The 17,457-nt window shown below is 38.6% G+C and overlaps 1 protein-coding gene across 1 annotated transcript in view; it reads left to right on the plus strand.

Moving 5' to 3' along the window:
* TMC1 (transmembrane channel like 1) overlaps nt 1-17,457 on the plus strand; it is a 125,451-nt gene that overhangs the window by 93,732 nt on the left and 14,262 nt on the right. The window contains exons 17-20 of the mRNA XM_032595676.1: nt 3,805-3,930; nt 7,555-7,633; nt 7,736-7,787; nt 13,827-13,881. Coding sequence (XP_032451567.1) covers nt 3,805-3,930; nt 7,555-7,633; nt 7,736-7,787; nt 13,827-13,881 — 312 coding nt within the window. The remainder of the gene's footprint in view (nt 1-3,804; nt 3,931-7,554; nt 7,634-7,735; nt 7,788-13,826; nt 13,882-17,457) is intronic.

The following is a 17,457-nucleotide window of genomic DNA, read 5'->3' on the forward strand; positions in this document are numbered from 1 at the left end:
TGAAATTGCAGTCTTGAAGAAGAGCTTGGTCTTCATAAATCCCTAATGAATCTCTGGGTACAAAGTTCAACAGATAGGCCATTCAAAGACTTTACTTAATTGCAAATTACCCACACAACTAAATATCTGGGATGGGTTTTAGATGTGCTTTTGACTTTCTAACTGGAAGTTGATGCTTCTCAGAAAAATGTATCAACGGGAGGGAAACCCCACAATGTCCACGTGGAGCTGGATGGTGGTTACACAGGGGGCGTTCCTGTGAAAAATATCATTGAGCTAGACAGGCACAATGGCCACACAATTTTAGCTTTTTGAGCCTAATTCTTCTGTCTCTCTTTATATCACATAGAGTTGCTATGCTTTTAATAAAAAAAAAAAAAAAAGCCTGTATCTAAGGCATAGTAGCTGATTTTAACCAAGTGTTCCCTGATTGGCAGACTTAGGCAAAATTACCGCACATATATCACTATTTTGAGATCAAGAAAATTTACATATTTTCAGTAGCATGTCAGGAAAGGGGTGTCTCTATCTTATTTAACTAGTCTATTTCTCCTGTCAGTTTACTCATTTTGGAGCAAAAGAATGTATACTTCATTTATTTGTTTGGATTTAGAAGTTTGAAAGGGTTGCTCTGCCCTAAAAATGAGGTGAGAAAGCATGAATTAGGATCTTCATGGCTTGGCATTCTCAAGGATCCTGAGTTTGGGATGGTTTTGTCAGCCTGCCTCCGGAAGAGTGTCTGACTCTACTTGGCACCTGGGTGGGCAGCGAACTTGCATTTGCGGTAGGTTAATGGATGGCCGCACCCACCCAATAGCACAGTGATGGTTAATCACTCCCAGGGACAGGTATGTTCGCAGGTAAAGTGGCTACAATACCTTAGAAGACCCATTCTGTGGGGCGCGTGGATGGCTCAGTCCGTTGAGCGTCCTACTCCTGATTGGTCATCTGCATCTGGTTTAAGATTCTCTCTTTCTCCACCTCTCCCTGCTCTTGCTCTCTCTCTCTCTCTCTCTCTCTCTCTCTCTCTCTCATAAAACTTAAAAAAAAAAAAAAGGAATTCTGTAAGGAATTTGATGAGGTATTCTTGCTTGACCTGATTTGGGAGGGTGAATTTGTCAGAAAATTATTCCAATAGGCTATTAAGTGGATTCACCTTAAACAGTTCAACAATTTTAAAACCATTTATTTTGTACCCAGATGAAGAAAATTCTAATTTCTCCCACCACATTTGCTGACACGATGCTTCTCCCCCAACCTCTCGCTAATAATTCTGAACAATTTATAATTCTCTGGGTTCTCACATACCTCCCTGCTAGCATTATGGTAGTTATATTTTTATGTATTTTCATCTCACTGCAAAGGCCTTATTATGTGTTTCTCCCAGAAAACCTGGAAATTATAAAAATGTTTCTCCTTGAAAATAAACACTTTTCAAAGGCTCCAAAGACCTGAAATAACAACCCTCCACATTTCAACATTTTGGAATTTTGTATTCTGGTTTTCTTTTTATGCAGTTTTTTAAAATAACTGAGATCAAACAATAAGTGCAGATTTATATTATATTGTGACACTTTTATATTTATTTTTTTTGTTTTAAATTGTGACATTGCCGTTGTGTTATTTATTTGCCATTATACCTTATGTGTTTATTTTTTTAATAGTGTGGCTGACTTTCAGAGGTTGGGGATAGAATATTTTCATGTCTGGGGGCACCTGGGTGGCTCAGTCAGTTAAGTGTCCAAATTTAGCTCATGTCGTGATCTCATGGTTCGTGAGTTCGAGCCCCACATTGGGCTCCGCTCTAACAGTGCAGAGCTTGCTTGGGGTTTTCTCTCTCTCTTTCTCTCTCTCTCTCTCTCTCTCTGTCCCCTCCCCCACTCACTTTCTATCTCTCTCAAAATAAATGAACTTTTAAAAAATATTTTTTTAAAAAAAGGTATTTTTATGTCTGTGAATCTAAGCACAGTAGAGTGTTGGCCAGTAACTTGAAGTAATGAATGAATAATGGCTATTTTTTGGACACTAAGCATTAGAGGAGATGTAGGAGTAAATTGGACACTGATTCTGGTCCTGGGAAGCTTTCAGTCCACTGGGAAGACAGGTCTGCTTATAGACTATTCTAAGCCAGGGTGGGTGGGGCCACACCCATAGAAGCTTAAGTTCATTATCATTTCATTTAACTGTAGAGTCACAGCAGACCAGAAAAAACATGGCACACTTTGGCTAACTGTCAGATAAAAGGATTACCAGGGATTAGTAGAAGCTTCTTTAGCTTGTACATAAGAGATCTGGACTCCTAGTAAGAACACCAGACCTGGAAAGAGGAGAATCCCCAGAGATGCCAATGACTTCGACTTTGGGACACACTGAATGCACAGAAGACCTTTATGGGAGGGGAACATTTGGTAAAATTCCAGTTCCCCTATTCTAACCACGTCCATCAGCTTCAGACCAAGAAGCTGGGGAGTGGAATGTCTCGCCTTCTCTCATCTTTGCTTACCTTCTTACTCTCGCTGTATCCCCTATGGCTGGGAAGAAAGCATGGCCAGGTAGAACGGATGGCGACAAAGAAACCCTAGAGAAATAAATCAATATAATCTTGAATTATCTCTAAACTCCATCCCCCCTTAATATATCACAGGTCTTGCCGGGTGCAGATCTGTAATTTGTGAAGCAAAACTTAACACCTCGGCAGTCCAGCAACCCCTTGACAACATATCTGGAATTACTTTCAGTGTTTTGAAAGACTTTATTATAGTGAGGCCAGAGGCAAAAAAAAAAAAAAAAAAAAAAAAAAAATCTCATCTGGAACTTGTGAGTCATGTTTGTTTGGTAGTTGAGAGTGTATGAAGATCAATAAACGATAGTGAAACAAAAATATTAAGTATTATACCAGCCTTTATTCGGATGATATGAAGAACTTGGTGGTAAATAACCTAATCTCTGCTCTGAAAATTACAGCTTTTCATGGTAGAATCAATATGCATATACAGAAAAAATGATATGATGGGTAATACTTAATAATTCTGACTATTACATATTAAGATAAGACAGACATCCTGCCCTCATTTCTCTAGTTTATAGGGGCTAATTCTTACCTCAATGGGTTGAGAACAAATCCATTAAGGACTTTGGCCCTTTAGGCTTCTTTCCTTTTCTTCGCATGGTCTGTTCTTAGCCGTAGGACTGAGCTGGCGGTCATTAGAGCCTGTCCACAAGAAAGACAGTGAGAGAAAGGACTCACCCTTCAGTGTGATTACCTGTTAATAACTCTGATGAAAGAGCTCTGTGGAAAATGAGATAGCAGCTCTTGCATGGGGAGAGATACTGGATTATTTGTGGACTTGATTCTGTTAAGCTGTTCTGTATGTTTATTTCCAAGGCTAATTCAACAATTAAGTGCACTCTTTATGCAGCCCAAAGGGAACGTTCTCCAACAAGGACAGCTGGCTAAGGGGTAGACTTGTGAGTTATTTATAAAATATATTTCAATCAAAATCTTAGGGATACAGCTTAAGAAAAAAACAAAACAAACCAGACTTCTCCTAATGCTGTGGTTAATTTCCTAACTGCCCGACTGCGTGTTTACGTTGGGATACCAGTTCTCATGTCTTACCCATATGTTGATAATAACAGGTCGAAGTGCCAGGAGTTGTAGCTAAACATTAGGTTCCCAATCTGAAAGAGTACTTAGGTGGTGGTTGAGAAAGACGTCTAGTTTTCTTGCTGTAACCACGGCTTTTACATATGTTATAAATGAACTTCTCTCCTCCACCCCCTCCCCCCCTTTTTGTTTTTCAGTGGCAAAAATAGGATGTTCGAAGTCATTGGAGAAACACTGGAGCATGATTTCCCAAGCTGGATGGCAAAGATCTTGAGACAGCTCTCTAACCCCGGACTGGTTATCGCTGTCGTTTTGGTTATGGCGTATGTGCTGCCTCTCATAGGAAGAGACTCTTTAATGTCTTTCCTGCCTCCTTTTAATTTCCAGCTTTCTTAGCTTTCTCATGCTCTCTAAGGGTTGTGCTGTAACCTCAGCAAATTCAGTGCTGATTACATGGTGGTGAGAGTCTGAAATTCATGAGCCATATTCTGATCCTATTGAATGTAATTCCCAGCCATCTGCATCTGTCTTTGCCTGCCTAGGATTATAAGATTTGTTCCCAAGTAACCAAAATAATTATCAGTAAACAGCTAAAGCAAGGGAAACATAAATGCTAAATGCTAAATCTAATCAGCACATTGAGCTTCCCCGATCTCCTGGCCCCCAGCTCTTGTCCCATAAAGCAGATGGCTGTGAACACACAGAAATGATGAGTCTCTAAGTTAATATTCCCTTTGGGGACCCTATAGGCTGCATTTTAGGGCTAAAGGTTTAAGGGGTCTTAAAAACCATCATGTCCTTGTTCCTCAAAGGCTATCAGTAAGTGTGGGTCCATGATAATAAAATCAGAGGCTCAGAAGGGTCTTGGAAAGGTCGCTTAGTCTGTCCCTTCAAAAGTCAGAGGTGATATCCAAAGGAGAATTTGGGAGGGGGGTTTTGTTCCCTTGTAACTTTCATTGGCTTCTGACTCTTGACCAGCACAGAGATAAACTTACATTCTAAGGAAAAAAATATATTTGCTATTGAAGAGATAGGAAAAGCACCCTGGTCCTTCCTTTCAACCCCTGAGGCCCTCCTAAATAGAAAGTCTGGTACTGTCACTGCTCGCAGTCAAGGAGGGCAAGTATGAAACCACCCTCAGAAACACTTTAGAAATAAAGCTGATGCACAGGATTTGTTTCTTAAAAGGTAAAACTAGGAAAGCTCAGGGAGAGAAATCCCGATGATTTGAAATAAATGAGCTGGCTTCTGGGCCAAGTTGTTACCATCTACTTTGTGATGATCATGGTCATGAGTCACATCGGAGAAGACAGGTTTCATCTTCAATTTTATTAAGGCACCAATTTAGAGGGACAAGATGATTTTCCCCTGGTAGGACTATAGCAAAATGGTAATAGTAAGACTCTGACAGTAAATCCAACCTTTACCTCCCACTTTATACTATGACACCTTTTTTGAAGGAGAGCCCATGGGAATAATTAAACAGTAAAACAGATTACTTTTGTATATTAGAGAACCTTGATCATTTGGTGGCATGCAGAATCTGATGGTGAATCTCTGGTGCAGATATGTTAGAAAATGATCTGGTTGGGGGCACCTGGGCGGCTCAGTCGGTTAAGCATCTGACTTCAGCTCAGGTCATGATCTCGCATTTGTGGGTTCAAGCCCCATATCAAGCTCTGTGGTAACTGCTCAAGAGCTTGGAACCTGCTTCAGATTCTGTGTCTCCCTCTTTCTCTGCCCCTCCTCTGCTCGCACTCTGTCTCTCTCTCTCTGTCTCTTTCTCTCAAAAATAAATAAACATTAAAAAAAAAAGAAAGAAAATGACCTGCTGGAAGCCACCTGTTTCACCAGATGGCCCTTGAAGTGATTTTTATTTTCCAAGTTTTCACAATACAGTGGCTTGTGGGACGATGTTAAGTTATTAAGTGGTTTTTAAAAGTCAAAGCCCCTTAGTGGTATAAATGAGATCTTGTATTAAAAAAAACAAACTGATCAAAGTTTATGTCAGATTTTATGAGTATAGATTTTATGAGATTTATTTCTAAACTGAGGAGCAACATTGTTCTGATGCCAGTGGTTGAAGGTTGACTAAGTTGTCCCAAGAGTGTGGAAGAGGAACTAGTATGGCCTATGTTCCAGGCACTACCCATATATTAATCATTGCGTTTCCATGATAATCTTAAAAGGTTGGCCTCATTAATCATATTATTGCTATCACGTGGAAGATATGCCCCAAATCAAGTGGCTGATAAGTCAATGCAAGCTCATGTCTTATTTCCCATCTATTATTTCCCCTAATCATTTGAAGCACCAGTGAGTTTGGAATGAGTGGGAATAGACAGAAAGGCTAGAAGCCACTTGTCAGGGATGGTCTACACTCAGGGTCAGCACAGTTTTTCTAAAAGGGCAAAATAGTAGATATGTTAGGTTGTATGGGTCAAAAGGAAAAATTGAGGATATACTGTAAGCACTTACCTAACCATTTAAAAATGTAAAAGCCGTCTTAGTTCATGGGCCATGCAAAACCGGCTGGGAGTCCGTTTTACCCTGGAGATTATGGTTTGCCAACCCCTCATACAGACTGTGCAGAAGAAAGTTGGCAGGATACAAGGTCAAATAGATGTCCTGCAAGGTTGATTGTAGTTCTGAGGTTCTGATTTAAAACCCAATTTCAGTTTATTGCTGATTTGATTTTTCAAATCCTGAGATGTCATCTTCTAGTTTATGGGGCTCACACAATTGGCCTGGCTCTTTATTACCTTCAATTAGAGAATGTTACATGTTACAAACATTTTGAATTTCCCCAGTGGCTCATAGTAAATCGGCTTGGGCGATTTTGGGATAACTGAGTAGAATTCAGGTTCTCTGCAGCCAGGTTCATTCCTTTTGGAGACCAGAAAATGATTTATGAAGAGTATTTATTTAAGGTGCATCACAAGACAGAAAAAGTGGCAAATAAAGAGAGAATTCCAGAACTGCAAATGACTTGTGAGGTCTTTTGCGTTCACCCTCCAAATCCAGGCACTTTTCTAAAAAAATCTTTCACACACACACACACACACACACACACACATTTATTGAGCACCTACTTCATATCAAATAGTATATGCCAAATGCTTTCGTGTATGTAATTTCATTCAAATTCCCATCACTCATATAAAAGATAAACAAACCCAGCTAAACAATATCAATAATTGTGTTGCTAGTGCCAGATGGCTCATAAAGGGTATAATCTGGCATGGTTGGGGAGTAGAGGAAATGTGTTTAGTATCCAGTTATTTGCAACAAAGAGCAATGCCAGTTACCTTTTTTTAAATGCATTTTGTTTGTTTATTTTGCTTTAAGTGAAGATGAACATATTTATTTTTACACAAATGTTTGGCTGGAATTTGCTCTTTCTAGAAATGTAAATGTCAGTTAAAAGCCAAGGATATTCCTTTATAAAACATTTTCGTTTCAAAGAAGGGAGAAATGCAAACAATACATCCTATGGAAAAAAATATCTGTGTTAATTGACTATGACTTATGAGGATTATATTCTTTGTTGTGAAAGCCAAAGGAGGGAATTTAAGGCAGAAAGTCAATTTCTTTTTTATTCCACACATTCCCTAAGCTTCCGTAGATTTTCCATTCTCTTGGATGCCCTTGGCATCAATTTGAAATGTTACTTTTAATTATAGTTTAAACTGATGTTAATACATTTCCAAGAAGATACAATTAGGCAGCGAGGTATGGTAGACAGATCGATGCTGTGGAAGAGAACCCTTGAGTCCCACCTTCCCAGGTCCAGCTCTACTAACCATGTTCCAAGTGCATTATTTTTTTTTTTACTTCTGTGTACGTACTTCAGTCTTTTATCTACATTCTATGATTTAGTGAATGTAAATTTCAGAAGAATCTCGAACTGAAAACTACCATATATTTTATTATTTTTTAAAATGTAGTTTGACCATCTATTATCTCAATGCTACTGCCAAGGGCCAGAAGGCAGCAAATCTGGATCTAAAGAAGAAGATGAAACAGGTAGGATACAATTTATTTTATAAAAGTATCATCTTTATTAATGTCAAGTAGTAGGAAACACCGGGAAATCTCACGTTCTTCTCTCCTTTTTGTATTGTGTAGCAAGCTTTGGAGAACAAAATGCGCAACAAGAAAATGGCAGCTGCCCGAGCAGGTTGGAGAAATGTTTGTGATTGCAAAATCTCCCCGCTATGGATAAAGGGTTCCTCCTTTTTTTTCTTTCCAAGTGGGCATTTGATGTAGTATACCATTACTGCCCTGAGTGAGTCATTCCACAATTTTTACTGTTCACCTTTTGAGACCCTCTCAGCTTTTCCAGTGAAGGAAAGGCAAGAGAAAGAAAACTTGAAAAATGGAAACTTTTCAATAGTAATAGACAGGTGACTTTGCAAATTGACAGAAGAAAAAGACAACATCCACATAGTCATGTATAAATAGCAGACACAAATGCAGAAGTTCTGCCCCCTGGGGCCGTTTTTATACATAGATGGATACACCAGGAAGATATCACTAGGCTCTTCTGAGCTCACCAGTATTGATTTCCTGGAGCCTTTTCTAATTCATTAATCTCTCTTTTTATAACCTTCTTAAGTTTTAAACCATTAAAATAAGGCATACCCTTATTTACCAAAATTCCCGATACGTTCTGCATTCCACATGGGAAAGTAATGTCTAAGAACCTCAGGGAACATTTTTTCAAACTTTTCCCTCATTCTTAACTTCAAAACTCTTTATATTACTAGGGCTTTCCCCCCTTGTAAGTACTATGTCAGTCCGAATTGGTTTAAGTAGAAAAAAACTTCATTAGTCCACACAAATGAATAGGAGAGTGGTGTGGATGGCCTGAGACCACGTTTTATCCCAAGTTTAGAAGTGAGCAGGGCTGAGCCCCATTTCTTTATGGTTCTTTCAACACTGCTTTCCCTCCGTGTCAGCTGACCTTTATGGCAACAGGAGAGGATGTAGCAATTTCCAGTGCTATGTCCTTAAATTACATTTGTCTTAGATGGTTTTTCCACCATAAAGCTACTTGTTTTTTTTAATTGCATTAGCATTTTTTTTCAGCTGTGACAAATTGTAAAACCTTTAAAGTGTACGATGCGACGATTTGACATGCACATACATTATGAAGAGCTCCCACCACTGAGTTCATTAACACATCCATGACCTCACATATTTACCTTTGTGTGTGTGTATGTGTGTGTGTGAGCACTTAAGTTCTACTGTCTCAGCAAATTGCCATGTATACAATGCGGTATCATCAACTATAGTTCAACATGTGATGCATTACATCCTCAGACTTCTTCATCTTACAACTGAAAATTTGTACTCTATTACCAAACTCTATTTCCCCCACCCCGAAGCTCCTGGGTTACCATCCTGCTCTCTGTTTTCATGAGTTTGCCTTTTTTTTTTTTTATTCCACATGTAAGTGACACCATGTACTGTTTGCCTTCCTCTGTCTAGTTTATTTCATTTAGCATAATGCCTTTCAGGTTTATCCACATTGTTGTAAATGGCAAGATTTCCTTCTTTTATAGGTTGAAAAATATTATATAATTCTATATCTCTATCAATCTATCTATGTATATCTATATCACGTTTTCTTTATCCATTCCTCCATAGATAGACTCATGTGGTTTCCATCCTTCCATGCTGCAATGAACATGGGAATACAAATTAATGATTTCATTTCTTTTGGATATATCCAGAAGTGGGATTGCTGGATCATATGATAGTTCTATTTTTAATCTCTTGAGGAACTTTCATACTGTTTTCCATACTGGCTGTACCAGTTTACATTCCCACCAGCAGTGCACAAGGGTTCCCTTCTCTCCGCATCCTCACCAGCATTGGCTGTCCTTTGCCTTTTTGATAGTAGATATCCTAATGGTGTGGGGAGTTATCTCATTGTGGTTTGGTTTTGCATTTTCCTGGGAGTGATGTCGAGCATCTTTTCATGTACTATACAGATATTGGTCATTGATAAGTCTTCTTTGAATAAATGTCTATTCAGATCCTTTGCCCATCTTAAATTAGGTTATTTGGTTTTGATGTTGTTCAATGGTATGACTTCCTTGTCTATTTTGGTTTTTAACCCCTTCTCAAATATGTGGTTTGCAGATACGTTCTCCCATTCCATAGGTTGCCTGTTCGTTTTATTGATGATTTCCTTTGCTGTGCAGAAGCTTTTTAGTTTAATGTTTATTTTTGCATTTGCTGCCTTTGTTTTGGGTGTCAAGTACAAAAGTCATTCCCAAGACCAAGGGCAAGGAGGCTTTTTCCTAGGTTTCCTTCTAGGAGTTTTATGGTTTAGGGTCTTACATTCAAGTCTTTAATCATCATGCATTAACTTTTGTGTGTGTTGTAAGATAGGGGTTCAGTTTCATTCTTTTGCATGTGCATATCCAGTTTTCCCAGCACCATTTATTGAAAAGAATATTCATTCTTCATTGTATATCCTTGGTACTTGGTCAAAAACTAACTGACCACATATGCGTGTGTTTATTTCTTGTTACTCTGTTCTGTTCTAGTGATCTTGTTGTCTATTTTAGTGCCAATGCCATACTGTTTAATTACTACAACTTTGTAATATAGTTTGAAATCAGGAAGCATGATGTCCCAGCCTTGTTCTTTCTCAAGATTGCTTTGGCCACTAGGGATCTTTTTGTGGTTCCATCGAATATAAGAATTGTTGTTGTTTTTTTTTTTTTTTTTTTCTATTTCTTTGAAAATGTCTTTGGAACTTTGAGAAGGATTGCACTGAGCCTATAGATTGCTTTGGGTGGTAGGGACATTTTCACAAAATCAATTCTAATCCATTAACATGAAATTTCTCTCCATTTATTTGTGTCTTCTTTAATCATTATATAATGACCTTCTTTGTCTCTTGTTACTACTGAGTTGGCTTAAAATGTATTTTGTCTGAAATAAGTATAGCTGTGCCTCCTTCTGGTTTCCACTTGCACAGAATATCTCTTTCCATTCTCTCGCTATCAGTTTACGTGTGTCCTTAAAGCTGACGTGAGACCTTCGTGGGCATCTTTTAGTTTGAAGCACGTATGTCACACATATCTGTGCTGTTCTTGTGTTTGCTATAGATTGTGACTATAACTTAACATCATCAAATTCGTGTTTAGAATGGTGAATGAAGAGGCACCTGGGTGGCTCAGTTGGTTAAGCATCTGACTTCGGCTCAGGTCATGATCTCATGGTTTGTGAGTTTGAGTCCCATGTTGGGCTTGCTGCTGTGAGCGCAGGGTCTGCTTTGGATCCTCTGTCCCCCACCTTCTCTGCTCCCCACCCCTGACTCTCACATGCTCTATCTCTCTCTCTCAAAAATAAAGAAACATTTTTTTTAAAGTATCTTACAAAAAAAGAATGGTGAGCCAAAAGTTCTGACTTTTAAGATCTGAATTCTAGGTAAGGCTAGTTTTTATCTTCATTGCTTTAAAGATATAATAGTATAGCATGCTATTTAGTTGATATTTTCCCATAATTTTTACTTAAAAACATATACAACCTTTGCAAAAGCAGAGGCTATCTTATTCATAGTTGTTTCCTCAGAACTTAATACAGAACTTTATTATATAACAGTCATTCAGGAAAGGCCTACCAAATTTCTACTGGCCAATAAGGAACTCTTTTATTTGAAAAATTTAAAAAGAATACATTTTTATATTAATTATAAAAACAGTACTAAATATAAAAAGAGCAGAACTTTCACTCCCTTGTAGAGTAAGAAATATAGAAATATTTTGTAGGTAAAAATGCTAAATATTATGGTGACCTGGAGCACATTTGGAAGATACAGATTTCAGACCACCTCATTCGGAACATTAAGCACACTGAAAGCTAATTTTTTGGAAAATGTTTATTTATTTTTGAGAAAAAGGGCATGTGCAGGAAAGGGGCAGAGAGAGAGAGGGACAGATGATCTGAAGCGGACTCCGTACTGACCGCAGAGAGCCCTATGTGGGGCTTGAACTCACGAAACCCGAGATCATGAGCTGAGCCAAAGTTGAACTAATGCCCAACTGACTAAGCAACCCAGGTGCCCCTGAAAGTTAAATTTTGATTTGTTGCTCCTTCATCTTCTCTCTCTCTCTCTTTTGAACAGCTGCCGCAGCTGGTGGCCAGTAGCGTTCCCAGGTACGCTGGGGGCCCAGAAGGACTCTTCACCTTGCTGTTCAAAACCAGCCACTTCTGGAAAGGGCAAGAACACAAGCATTGTGAAGTTGCCGTTCCCCTCTTCTAACCCTGATGTATCGTCAAGGTCATGCTGGTCAATCAAGGCGTCACCAGTCTCAGTTCAGCAAGAAGGATCTCCACCTTGTTCCAAACTCAGGGATTTGTTCCCCCACCACCAACTTTTCCCCTGACTTATTTCCCTGGCTTTTCTTCTAACTAATGGAATTTAAAAGTGGATGTGATTCAACAATACAGGTTACTGGTTTACCTGTTGGGTTAATTAAAAAAAACTTTGGGTATATGGACTTTCATCTTATACCCTTCTTCTGCCTTAGTTTTCTTTGCCTGGGAACAGAAATACTTCACCTCTTTTTACCCTCAAAGTTAAGAAATATCTTTATCAAGTAGTCACTGTAATTATTCATTAACTCGCATTTTGAAACCAACATCTTGTTTTTCCATTTTTTTTCCATCTCCCCATCTAGGGCCCCCATGACTATATACCCAAGATTTTTTATTAGCTGCTGGATTCAGTAGGAAAAGGAATGGGCTTTTTAAAAGAAAAATCCTAAGGGAAGTAGGGGCCTGATTAGCATTGGATTGAAAGTCTCTCATCTTAGACAACCCACCTCTTTATGAGTTAAAAAAAAAAAAAGGCATTCTACATGATTACAACTCCATCACAGCTTAATCATGACCTCCAAGGATCACATTTCCTGAGTTTAGATTCTAATATTCCATAATTTGTCTTTGCTTTCTTGTTAAGGTTAGGAAAACACACACTTCCACAGGGGGCTTTAGTTTATAGATGTGTTTAAGCGTTATCATCTGATTAAACTTTGAATAGCACCAATCAATGCCCTCAGCCAGCCTTGTTGTGTGACTTCAGTTACATATGCGAACCCACAATGTCCTTTTCCAGAGCTGAGTCAATTTGCCTGCCATTCTCTGCAAGTGACTTGCTGGTTTTTATTACCCTGTCCGTGAGTTCTTCCTTCTTTTCACTCTTCTTCTGGCCACAAAAGGATGCCCTGTTCCTCTGCCAATCCGTGTGCCCATCACTGCCATGACACAAATTCAAGATTTCCTTCCTCTGGTCCACTTTTCCCGATTAGCCTCCATTCCCAAACTTGAGAGGTTTCTTTGGACCCTACTGGCTTTATTTCAGAGTCTATTATTTATATAGGTTTTCCTGTGCTTTTTTAACAGTTCTTTACTGTCTCCTGTATGCATGCATCGTCTTTCCTATCCAGATTGTAAGCTCCCTATGAGCAGGGATCATATCTTTTAACTCTTTTGTATGCCTAGGATAGTGCTGTGCACAGGTAGGCACTGAGCATATGCTTATTAATTAAATTGAATCAATTTAACTTGCAGCAGTCACACTGTGAAACAAAAACTTGTGTTATCTGCATGAAAAGTGTTATTATGATGGAAGAAATGGAATTATCTGTTGCGATGCAGGGTTTCTTGCCTCATTCGATTATAATGCAGATGAGTAAATAAAGTTAGTGCTTATTTCTACTTGGATCATTTTGTACTGTGTAGTAATAAGATTAGAGAATTGGTGTACATGTGTTGCCAAATTTACAATGTGGATGACACTCCCTTGTTCTTGATCTACTTCATAAGAGAAGTGATGAAAGCTGACAAACTGTCACCCAAGGACTTCATCTCCGAAAGGCAAGGTAGGCAATGCACTTTTTTTTTTACTCGAGTTGCCATCTGTCCCCATACAAAGTTATTACAATATTATTGACTATATTCCCGATGCTGTGCATTGTATCTCCATCACTTACATATTTTATAACGGAAAGTTTGTACCTCTTCAAACAATGTGCTTTGGGAACAAACGCTCAGGGTATAAGAAAGAATTCAGACATGACATTCTAAATTTCAATCTTTGTATACATTGAAAATTAAGTTGGATTTTGATTGCACCTAAATACTCCTCTGATTTAAGCTAAGCATTTTTAGAAAATTTAACCCTTTTCGTCTCCAGAGAGCTGGCAAAAATATTTCCATAGTACTTACTACATGAACAAGCATCTGAAACGGTGAGTGCCATTTCCAAAGCTGTTTGAGGACAATTCGGAGACTGGCCTTGTACTGGGAAGGTTCTGATTGCTATGATTTAGTTCTCTATCATTGTTTCTCTATATAATGATCAAAACCATAGGAAAAATTTGAGAAGGCAAACCTAACCAACCAACCAACCAGACTGCACCTTTTATTTTTTTTCTAAGAGGAATAAAGAACAAATTCTGACCAATGTATGTGAAAACTAAATTTACTTTTCTGCAGAGCTTTGCCATTCATTTGAAAACTGAAAAACTGCATTTCGACACATTCTTTGAATTATCTCCTTTGACTTCTGAGAGTAGCACATAGTGTAAACCATACCTAGGGGCTCGTGTTAACAATACTTTGACCTGAACTATGTTTTCTTATTCTGATGGATCCCTACAAGTACCAGAGCCAGAGCTAGCCAGGGTTTGGAAATATTATTTGGTGACTCAAAATGTTATATGGCGGGGTATAGTTCCCCTCGTTGCCACAGGGGGTCAGCCTTTGCTATCTTCACTCCTCAGTGGATAAGTTAATAGGAAGAGGTTTCGGGTCAACTTCTCTGTTTAACACTTCAGGGCTGGAGCCCTGCCTTTAACCTAGTAGACTTTACTGGAACTTGAAATATTTCACTTTGCTTTACCAGCCCCTTCCTAAAAGAGTATGGGTAGACTGTGGGGAAGTGGGCTTCTCATACATGCTGGGACCACACTGGGTGTGTGATCGTTAGGAACCACGATGAAGCCAGCACATCTTCATCCACTTGATAAACATTTATCACATACTGTGTGTCAAATGTTTATTAAATGTAATGTACCCCAAGTATCACCTACTCTCTATACTTTCTCCCACTGTTTTGTACCACCTGCCATATTGATCTTCTTGTTTTCCAGAATCTTCTAGAATGATACTAGAACTTATGAAACTGTTTTAAGATTGAGGAAAATCAATGATACCTTTCCCTTCAAGGCAAGAGTGTCCCTTTCTTCACAGTGAGGCAGCTATTACAGTACACTATCAGAAATTGGAAAAGAGTTTTACTCTCTCTCATTCTCTGTCAAGTGCAATGCCGAGCAAAATCCAGATGTTACTCTCACCTTTTCCAGCCTTCATCCACAGCTAGGATTTTTTGATGGACAAATAACCCTGGAATGCAGAATTGGCATCACATGCTTCATGAGTGGAAGGCAAACAAAAGAGTTTAGGCTTTGTTCTTTGGGGGAAAACCAAGGGAGTGTTTCAAAAGAGGGAAACCAAGGAGATAGGTGTCTGATGACTTTTATTTCCTTCCTTGAGTCAAAAAATGTAATGCCCAGTTATAACTTTCTTTTGCCTTGTTTGGTATACAAGGGTAAAAGCATCTCCACAATTTATTCGTAAAGGAATATACCCCAAAAGCAGATGTAAGCAGGCCTCAAAAACAAGAGACTTAAGAATGGGTTTGGCAAATGTTCCCAGTTCTCAATGCAGGTATGCACTTCGTTTTTTGGAAGAGAGACATTGAGACTTAACCATGTATTTTTTTAAATGAACTATAGTCATGGCCTCTTTTTGTGTTTACTTCCTGCAAGAAGGAAATACCATTGTATGGTGGTGACAGTTCTCAAGCCCTTTTATTAGATTTATTTTTCTGACTTCTCTTGTAATGGATTGCTTTGATACTTGGCCTTGGATGGTCCAGCTGTCTTTTCCAGGATCAGTCTTGGTGACTTGGTAACTATGAGTAATGGAAAAACATATATAAGGAATACTTGACCTTTTCTGGGAACTTAGATATTGTACAACACACATCTTTTTCACACATACCAGGAAGTTTTCATATCAATCCTTATGGTTATTTAAAAACTTACAATAGAGGTACATGTTCACTATAGCAAATTTAAACAGTTTGAATAAAATAAAACAAGTGAAAGAACCCTGTAATTCTACCACCCAGCAAAACTGCTGTTTAATATTTTGGTGTACTTTCCTTCCCTCAAATTCGCACACACAGACACACAGACTTAATAAAAGATTTTGGATCATGAGATATATTTAGTTTTATCTTACTTCCTGATTTAACATTTTCCCATGCCATAAAATAACTTCGAGACCTTTTTTAATGGCTATAAAATATGTCACGTGACCTTAAGGAAATTGTTCAAAACCTCATGTTTCTCATTTCTAAAAATGGGGCTGGGGTGCCTGGGTGGCTCAGTCAGTTAAGCTGAGCCAACTTTGGCTCAGGTCATGAGCTCACAGTTCGTGAGTTCGAGCCCTGCGTCAGGCTCTATGCTGACAGCTCAGAGCCTGGAGCCTGATTTGAATTCTGTCTCCCTCTGTCTCTGCCCCTCCCCTGCTTGGTCTCTCTCTCTCTCTCTCTCTCTCTCAAAAATAAACAAACATAAAAAAATTTTGGTTTTAAATAAAAAAAAAATAAAAATGGAGCTAATAAGAGCCCTGCTCCATGAAGTGTCTATTTGGGGTTAAAAGAGATAGAACCTTTATAGAATATAGCATTGGGCCTGGCATGCAGCTAGCGTTCAGGAATAGACACGGTTGTCATGCTTGTTATCGTGGAATTCTAAATATTTGTAGTTATCCTACAACTACTTTTTCTGCTTGACTATACATATCAGCTCTGTGAAGTAATCGAGAACACTACTGAAATAAGATTTATCCAGAGCCTGATCATAGTTCTTATAGGGGTGGAACACTGAAAATATTATGGTGATCCCCAACATCTAATTTTAAACAAAAACAAGATTAGTCTTAAAATACTAAACTACATGGATGCTGAAGTCAGACGCTCCTTTCTAAAAAAACAAAAAAGAAAAAAAAATCCTGCTTTGCTGATTCTCTAAACACCTGCTTACTTGCTGTATCATATAATCCAGCCATGGAATTAGCAATCTGATGTGCTTATAATTTAGAGTGTAAGGCCCTATGGGCATGGTTAGCATTTTGCAAGGATTATATAAATGGGTTAAATAAGGACCGTGAGTCAACATGAACAGAGAGTGTGACTGAGTTGAATGTTAAAATCTTAAAATGCTTTTTTTTTTCTTTTGGGGATCAAACTTTTTTCCTGTGTGAATATAGCACAGATTTGATAATAGGAGTAAGTGGGGAAATGGCTTCAATACACGTTTTGAGAAATAATCCTGTGTGTGCTAAGGCAGGTCAAACTGAACAACATTAATTAAAAGAAATTTTGTGAATGCAGTATTGTTATGCATGATGTGAAGATACCTCTGGAAAAGAGAGAGATTAGAAGGTCTGAAGGGCAAGGTGCTTAGGACATAGACCTCGGAATTGACAAATACATTTGCAGTGGAGTTCAAAGTTGCATAAATGACGATGGCATGGCCCATCAGCAGATGAAAATTACCCTGCTGCAGAAGGAACCATTCATTGGTTGGAACGACAACTGACTTCAATGGAACATGGAATGAGTCGATTTCATGGGAAATGCTTATCCCTAGTGAAGTAATAAGATCCAGTGGAAATACTCAACCTTTGTATCACAGAAAAGGCTCCATATATGTCAACTCAACAGGCTACTAACTGGGGGCTGAATGGAGTGC

This window comes from Lynx canadensis, chromosome D4 (assembly GCF_007474595.2).
Source record: "Lynx canadensis isolate LIC74 chromosome D4, mLynCan4.pri.v2, whole genome shotgun sequence".
NCBI lineage: Eukaryota > Metazoa > Chordata > Mammalia > Carnivora > Felidae > Lynx > Lynx canadensis.